We start from the raw sequence: 9,181 nt of genomic DNA on the forward strand, positions 1-9,181 counted from the left end.
TGTTAATAAAATGGATAAAGGTAGCATAAAACAACTAAGAACCCCCTCTTCAACCATCATAATGGTATGTTTTGTATATGTGCTAGAGATGGTCCTTGCTGGAATATTCAGACACGATTAAAATCCTCTTAGGTCTCTGGATGGGATGTTTGTATGACGGCTTGCCTAAGATGGTTCCAGCAGGCGATTTTTTTTTTTTTTGCCTTCATCTGTTTCAGCTCACTAGAATGAGTAAAGAAGCAGCATATGATAACCTTCAGTGATAGATGCAATACAGTAAAAATGTCCTGTTCCACAGGAATCAAAAAATGTGTAATGCAGATAAACAGCAAACTTGAAAATTACCACTAAATCCCCCTTTTTAAAAAAATTGATAAAAATCCCATACTTCAGCATCTAATATTGAAATGAAAAATCATCTGTCATTCAGAGCAAAGGAGTGTTTTACAGGTGCTGACAACTCTATTGTACATTGTATTCTAATCAGAAGTTGTCATTTACCTGAGGTAAATACGGACAACTTCTTTGTTATACGCGGCAGCTACTAACGGAGAAATGCCTGCACCTCCCCTTTGAGGTTTTAGAAGTCTCTCCTTGGTCCAATGTGTGTGAACGCACATGCACGTACGCACACGCTTCCTTTTTCCGAAGGAGCTCTTGGAGGAATTTACTATTTGAGAACAGAGAAGCATGTAAGCATCCGTGCGTCGTGGGCGCTGGAATAAATTGTCATTTGGGGTCGATAAGGAGAATGTGCATTTGTAACTTAATAGCGCAGCACCCATAGCATTGTGACCAACCCAGAGAGGGCATGGCACGAGGAAGGGGAATTTACAGGCGTGTGGTACGCGGTAATAGAGCTCTACTAATTATGGCTTGGTCGTAATTTAAGAAGGCAGATTGATTTCTTAAGAAAAGCTGTCTCCCAGAAGTTCAGACCTACTCCTTAAGGAAACTCATTAATGCATCACTCATCTTCACTTATACACCTTATACCTTCACTTAAAAGTAGAGATAGGTACCTTATACCAATGTCATACGTAAACACGGTGAAGACCAAGCAGGGCTGTAACCACAGTTTGGGTGCCCGGAGGAGAGGTGTGACTACAGCCTCGTCTGAGGGAGGGCTGTGAGGCATGTGAATATACCACAAGTGCTGTATCGGTTGGTGCTTGTAGGAGGAGCATTAAATCCGCACCTGTCCAGGTACTGTGCTTTGTTGGGCTGGGAGAAATGCCAGTCTTCCACAGAATCAGCGAACGGCTGAGGTTGGAAGGGACCTTTGGAGGTCACCTTGTTCAACCTGCCCTGCTCAAGGAGGGTCATCTAGATCGGGTTGCCCAGGACCATGTCCGGGTAGGGGTTTTGAGTATCTCAAGGAGGGAGATTCCACAACCTGGCTGGCTGCCTGTTCAGACACCCTTACAGTAAAAAAGTCTTTCCTGATGTTCAGAGGGAATGTCCTGTGTTTAGTTGGTGCCCAGCACCTCTGGTCCTGTCACTGGCACCACTGAAAAGAGCCTGCCTTTTGCACCTTCCCTTCAGGTATTTACACATACTGATGAGATCCCCGTGATTCCCTGTTCTCCAGGCTGAACAATCCTGGCACTCTCAGCTTTTTCTCACAAGACATGTTCCAGTCCCTTAATCATCTTGGTGGCCCTTTGCTGGACCATCTTGAGTAGCACCACATCCCTCTCTCACTGGACAGCCAATGAACTGGACACCAGTGCAGAGCACAGGGGAAGGATCACCTCCCACAATCCACCGGCAGCGCTTCTCCTAATGTAGCCCAGGATGGGCTGTTCTTACCTGGGTGCACGATGTGGCACAGTCCCCTTGTTGGACTTCATGAGGTTCCTGTCAGCCCGTTTCTCCAGCCTGTTGAGGTCCCCATGGATGGCACCACAACCCTCTGGTGTATCAGCCCAGTTCTGTGGACTCAGCCCCATCATCCGGGTCATGAACGAAGCTATTGAACAGTACCGGGCCCTGCACTGACCCCAGGGGTGCAACACTAGTTACTGGCACCCCACTAGACTCTGTGGCACTGATCACCACGCTCTGGGCCAGCCGTTCAGACATTTGTCAGCCCACCTCACTATCTGTTCGTCCAGCTCCTACATCAGCAGCTTGTCTAGGAGAGCCTTACGGGAGACAGTGCTGAAAGCCTCACTGAAACGTAGGTAGGCAATATCCACTGCTCGCCCCTCACCCACCTCAGCGTGGAAGGTTACCAGGTGGGTTTTGAAAGTGCTGCTACTGTGGAGATGAATTGCTACTGAGTTTTCAAGGGTTGGTGTATTTTACTCTCTGTCTATGTAGTGAGCCGTGTTTCTTTTTCTCTTCAGGAATTTTGTGAATACTTTTATTCAGTTTAAGAAGCCTATCATTGTAGCAGTAAATGGCCCAGCCATTGGACTCGGAGCATCTATCTTGCCTCTGTGTGACGTGGTTTGGGCTAACGAGAAGGCTTGGTTTCAGACACCATACACTACTTTTGGACAAAGTCCAGATGGATGTTCATCCCTTACATTCCCCCGGATAATGGGCCTGGCTTCTGTAAGTAGCTTGCAGGGTAGGGGCTGGCAGCTTCAAGCGCAGTTGTGATAATTTATCCAGATTTCAAGACTTTTTGCCTTTGCTGTCTTGTCTTCAATATTTTTTCTCTCGTGAAAACCCTTCATGAGAAAACAGTATTTATAGCTTCTCTGCTCCACGCTGTTACAACCTAGTCTTCACCTGCGCACACAAAACAGAAAGCGGGCGCGGGGCCTAATCCTACGTCCTTAACCCCGATGGTGGCAGAAGGGTTACGTCCTGCCTACCAGGATACACCCTCCCTGCTGATGCTTCGTGAGGACCAGCCACCGGTGTCTTGCGTTCGGCCCAGCACCGGAGTGTAGCAGAGAACGGGCTCGTCCGCACTCGGCGTCGTTAGGTAGCAGAGCCCTGTGCCACCAGCTGTTGGCAGCCTCGTGCTAGCGTGCAAAAGGAGCAGTTCCGCTTTCAGGCACTCCAGAAGCCGTGTGGAACTTCCTCACTTAGCGGAGGTGTACAGACGATGAACGCTAATGCTGTGTTTCGCGAGAACTACTCTGTCCAAGCCACCTTTGTGAGGGATGTGGGTTTTTTTTTCTAGTCTTGCACTCTTAGTGTATTGCTGGATTGAAAAATGGTAACACTTTGCATTCTTGCTGAAAATATAAGCCACGTGTTATTTTAAGATCTCATCTCTTGCTTTCCAATTAGATGAAAGAATCGAATGTAACAAAAAGCTATTTGAAAATCTTTTACCTACCTTATTTTCATGTTGCTTACTATTTTTTTTTTTATGCTGTGTTCTTTGAAAACTGTTAGGCTTATGTCCCATTCCAATCTGAAGTTGAATGGTAACAGTATGAAACAAGTGCTTGTGGCTGCACCTGGTTTTTCCTGAACTACTATTTACTATAAAAGCCAATTTTCCCCTGTAGGTATTCATTTAAAAACATCACAGATTTTGCTGTATTAAAAGCATCAGTTTGAACAGCTCTAATGACTAATTGTGTGATGCTTGACTTTAGTTAGTTATTAGAAGAGAACAGAAAAGGTAACTGAAATAGATTAACAGTTAGAAGAGTATCTTTTAATACCGTAGCATGTTTCAAACTACTGATTGTTCCTTTCCCTTTTTATTTGGCCATCCATCCATCCATTCATTCATCCATCCATTCCATCCACCCCTGTCCTGTAGAGACTTGTGGCTGTTACTTTTCGTTTCTTTAGAAGAAAGCAGCTCTTCCCTAGTGTGCTCTTTCATGTGTGTTTGTGAATGGTCTCATGTTTAAATACAAAGATTTAAATTGAAAGCTTCCAGTGATAACAATTCCATAATATTCAGTGCAAAAGGGGGGTGGGGGGGAGGGGAAGTCCACAGTTTTCGTATTATCCTCGACCCTCCGCAGCATAGCAATGTCAGTGCTCTGTGGGACAAAGTTGGGTGGTTAATCAGCAGATTTAATGAAATATATTCAGAATCCATACAGAAAATGTTGATGAAGTAGCCTGTTTTCTATCTGTGAAAGGGAGAGAGAAGCCAGTGGAAAGAAGAGATGGTATGAGTGAGATGAGAAACATTCAGAGGAAGAATTAAAATAACAAACAAAATAGAATGATGGCCTCTGCCTGCCTCATAAAATTTGCTGCAAGTGTATTAACTCGGCAGTGTTAGTCCCACCTTTAATTCCTGTCAGTCAGATTCAGGGCGTTCTTTTGTACCATCAGCAGCTATGTAGGAATCTCCAATGTCACGACTGTTGGAAACACCACCTCCGGAGGGTCCGGCCTGGCTGGTGAGCAATTCTGTCACAGAAGGCTGTTCTCACAGACCGTGTTTAACAGAGTTCATTAGCACAGGAAATCTGAAGCCCAGACCATAGGCGTCAAACCCGATCCTGTATCGGGAGCACCAAGAATTTCATACGGGTGCTTAAACTTGGCTTTTGAGTTGGGAAAATAGCGTATAAGAGAGATTAAGGTGAGGTCTGTTTGGGGAGAGACGTTACTGTGTGTCTGCTGTGGCATTCTTGGTCTGGGTTTCTGGATATAAAGCACAGGAGCCATGGGATGAAGCTTCACCCATTGGGTTTCCCTGTTGGTCTCCGGCACGCCGGGCAGCGTTTCTTAGGCTCTTCTGTCAGTCGCCAGGGCTGCGTGCTTCCACAGTGGCTGTAGTCCACATCTCGGCCAGCATCCACACATTACGGAGACCAGCTGCCTCCCCAGTGCGAGAGCGCTGAGGTGCTCCGTGGCAGCTACCTCCCGTGGGCCTGCACGGAAGGTACCCCGCGAGCCCCAGAGCACTTGGGGTAAAAGGGAGACCAGAGGTTGTACTGCTGAAGTTCCCTGTATGGAAGGAGAAAGGCAAACTGAATAGAGAGCTGTTACAAGATTTTTGTTATCAATGACATATTTCTATTACCTTAATTTCTAGAGCTGTATTGTAATTCTCGGGAAGTAACGCCCAAGCGTGTTAATTGTCACAGCAGACACGAGGCATGGCTGCATGATTAAAACTTGTGTAGCGCTGGGTCTCGGGCATACTTTGCGTATAGGTCAAAAGTGAAGATGCCAGAGCAAAACGCTGCCCTTCAAAAGCTGCCAGCTGAGAACGCTGATGGGAGGGCTCCTGTCATGAGGTTTGCTGCTAATGCTGTGTTACAGCTGGCAGAAGTAAGATAACCGCACCATTAGCACTTGTGGTTTTTCACCACCAGGAGAACTAAGCCGTTGCTACTCAGTTTTGGGGAAAAACTAAGGTTTTCCAGCATTGGGGTTTTATCCCTGTTACTGAAGATACACGTGACGAATACGTAGGCCTGACCAGCAGACTTAAATTTCTGACTTCCCTAACTCCCAGCTAGATTGACTTCACGATTCGATCTTTGACATAAATGTTAAAATTATTTTGGAAGGGGTTTTTTTTTCCATATCTCCTTAGGAAAATGATTCCTGGTTTTAGCCAGACTTGGGTATGTCACTGATTTTTGGGTAGTGTTTCAGGTTAGTTTCATTCACATATAATCTGGAAAATTAGAAGGTAGAGTTGTGCTAGGTAATGAACCGTGTATGTTTGGGTTTGCTTTCAGAGAAGTTAGAACGACAGGGGTATATGATTTGTACCTTTAGTTCTAACTCATGTGAATCATAACTTTCCATGCTGACTTATGAGAGATGTGCTGACAATAAAATTTTACATAAAGAACCTAGAAAACATCTCTTTCGTTTGTTTTTTTTTCCCCATGCCTAACGGCCTGGGAGTCAGCAACCAAACTGCCCGTAGAACCTAGACCTTGTGTGCAAAGGGGCAAGTAATGTGACTCCGAGCTTTCAAATTTCTTCGTGTGTAAAATGGCAATTCTAGGAACATTACAGTAATTGGATGACTTGAGATCCTGAACTGAACGTTGCTGTAACCATATTCCCAGTAGCAGAAAACATTAAAAACCTCAGAATTTTGTCCTCAGAAATGCTACACCTGTCAGGCTTAGGTTCTTGCTTAAATCATACAACTGCCTTATTTCCCATATTCCAAGAGTCCAGCAATGAATGGCTTTGTCATATTTCAATGTAAATTAGTCATTAAGAAAGAGTAGAACTGATTTTTTTTGAGGTTAACACTTTGACTTTTTAACCTTCACTGGCTGTTTCTGTGCAGATGTCACCGCAAACAAACAGCATAACTAAGTAAGAAACTTCCCTAAGGGTAGAAATTAGCCTAAGTGGCTGTAGTTTTAAGGGGGAAGCTGATAAATAGCGACGTGTATGGTAATTACGAATCAGGAAGATGTACAGAACTAGAGGTCACCTTATTGCAACACCATAGCACTCAGTTCTGTACCTTTGTTAATTAATATTTTTCAAACTATGTACAAGATCTTTTAAATAGTGGGTGGTGGTTGGTGGTTGGTTTTTTTTTTTTTTTAGTAAGACTGCTAAATCAGCTTTTGAAAGGATTTATCAGTTCAATACTGAACTCCTAAATAAAAGGGGAATGTTTATTTTCGATGAATCTGATCAGAAATCAGAATACCTGGGGGTTGGAGGCTAAACTCCAAAGATGAGCCAGCTATTTTAAATGTTACGCCATAAACGAAATACTACGCTGCTAAAGACTTTTGAGGTGTGCTGAAAATAAACCATGTATTTAGGTTTCAAACACTTTCAGTAGTTTAAAGAACAGTTGCAATATACGTAACTGTTCTTTCCCACCGAGACTGGCAGCTCCCAGGAGGTCTGCTACCAAAACTGGCTTAGCTTTATAACGTACAGATAATGTAGATTATTGTCAGAAATTTCATTGCTGCAATGAACATAAAGGGCAAGCTGATGTCTCCGTTGCTGTTCTTCCAGGTCTGTCAGGCATTCTAACTTATTACCACATATACAGCTAATCAAGGCAGCGGCACCACAACAAAGCTAGAGCTAATGAGCGATTGTAAGTGGGAAACAACAAAAGATGTCTTCACATTTAACCCTCAATCAGAGGCCTCCGTAGTTTTATAACTACTGTAGTATAGTCAACGCCACCGGCCAGCTATCTGTAGGCAAGCCTTTAATCATTCATAGTTGGAAGAGCTCTAGTAAAACTACTTCAAACAGTGCAGGCATTTTCCTTGTTTTGAACATTTTTCCTTTAATGAGTTTTGTCTCATTACATTTCATACCAGAAGTAACTTTTTATCCCTTCAGGCCAATGAAATGTTGTTCAGTGGAAGGAAGCTGACTGCGCAGGAAGCTTGTGCCAAAGGACTCGTCTCTCAAGTGTTTTGGCCGGGAACGTTCACGCAAGAAGTAATGGTTCGAATTAAGGAACTGGTCACATGCAATTCAGTTGTAAGTTTCCTTTATTTTCTCACTATGCACTTTTATGATTAGATTAATCTAACTATGGTTAGACTACGTCGTTTATGTCCTTCTAAAAAGAGACCATTGTCATGAAACTTTAGCGTAGCAGTGTATTTTAACGTGATTCTATGTATCTTTTTTGCTTCTGAGTTTTTGAGGGTGCTTTTTAAGTTTGTATCTGACTATATCGTTTGCCACAGCACATTGTGGCTGAGAGCATCAAACCAGCACTGGGCTCTCTACCTTTTGCTGTTAACATAGTTACGTAAGTCCAACTTACTCTAATTAACAGCTGCCCTAAGAACTGCACAGAAACCCAGAAATCGTGAGTTGTAATTTAATGTCTTGAGTTGTAATTTAAATTTCCAAGGAAATAAATGCAGCCTTTGGCATTGCGTTGAACTTACAGCTTTATAAGTATCACCTAGTGCATCCGTGGTTGTACGCACTACTTAGAGTTGCACAGGATAGCTGAAAGTACCCGTGATGCTCTCTTAGAAGAGGAGAGTTAACTGTTGTGAGCAGTAGAAATCTGGGATTCTGAAACAGTTCGATAGTTTTCTAAATGGAAAAGCAAATTAGATTTTTGAGTCTATTTTACATGCTCAGGAGACTCAAGGTGTGCCTAGTGATTGGAGCAGCTCTGGCTAACAAACACCGTTATGATTAGCCTTCACCAAAATTGAGTTGGAGTTTTCTCCAGTTATTAATATAAAACCACATATATATATAACTTTTTTTCCAGTTACGATTTTGTGATTTTCATTATTTCCACATTTTTGTGCACTTACGTATTGTGCTGGTGTAGGGGAAAGGAAATCCCATGTGACGCTACAACAAAGACCCCGTGAGAAACGTTTCTGAGGGTTGTAGCGCATCCATGAACTAATAAGCTAGCGTTCCTAATCAACTTCAGGCTCTGCCATACAAATCTGTAAGTGCACACGTCGCTCAGTTCTCATCTAATACTAACCCTGCACCCTGGTCTTCTGGCCTAGGTACTTGAAGAATCCAAAGCTTTAGTACGTAACATCATGAAGGTGGACTTGGAACAAGCAAATGAGAAGGAGTGTGAAGTTTTGAAGAAAATCTGGGGCTCAGCACAAGGGATGGACTCAATGTTAAAGTATCTGCAGAAGAAAATCGATGAGTTCTGATGAGATGCCCATTGACACTGGAATTGTATTTCGTGGACATCAGGGCAAACAGAACATGCCCGTTTTAACAAAACTATGTAAACTCACCCCTTGCTCAGCTTGGGAACAGGAGTGGGACCCCTCCCTCCCCTTTAATTGTCAAGGGGTTTAAAAGTACTGTATCGCTTCAATTTGAACTAAACTCCTTTCTCCCTGATTGTTACATACAGACATATATACACACACACAGATATATGTGTGTGCATATATATGTCTTTTTATATATATATATATAAAGGTGTGTGTGAGTGTGTATGTAGACACACACACAAGCTAAAGAAAAAAAGATAGAGTGCACTACCAAACATCTCTTTAAAGGTTCTAGTTTTTGTTATCTTTGGCTAGTACTGTATCAAATAGAGGATGGATTAAAAAGCGAATGGCATTGCATTATTGTCTGTGTGGCAGGGAAGTCTGGAAAAACGCTTTTCTTTCTCCTTAGAATACAGAATTGAAACGGGTATTAGCCAGCCCTTACTCTCACTGCCCGACGAGTCAGCTAAGATAGGCGGCATTGTCTCAGAAGAAGGTTGAAATACCTCAAGCAATGCAACATTCTAAAGTCCTGGGGAACTAAACCCTACTAAATCACACGT

At 43.2% G+C, this 9,181-nt stretch overlaps 1 protein-coding gene across 1 annotated transcript in view; it reads left to right on the forward strand.

Moving 5' to 3' along the window:
* CDYL (chromodomain protein, Y-like) overlaps positions 1-8,546 on the forward strand; it is a 58,127-nt gene extending 49,581 nt beyond the window's left edge. Inside the window, 3 exon segments of the mRNA XM_010153825.1 lie at positions 2,352-2,562; positions 7,234-7,377; positions 8,388-8,546. Of these exon segments, the coding sequence (XP_010152127.1) occupies positions 2,352-2,562; positions 7,234-7,377; positions 8,388-8,546 (514 nt within the window).
* Positions 8,547-9,181: the final 635 nt, after the last annotated feature.

Source organism: Eurypyga helias, unplaced genomic scaffold, assembly GCF_000690775.1.
Source record: "Eurypyga helias isolate BGI_N326 unplaced genomic scaffold, ASM69077v1 scaffold1186, whole genome shotgun sequence".
Classification (NCBI taxonomy): domain Eukaryota; kingdom Metazoa; phylum Chordata; class Aves; order Eurypygiformes; family Eurypygidae; genus Eurypyga; species Eurypyga helias.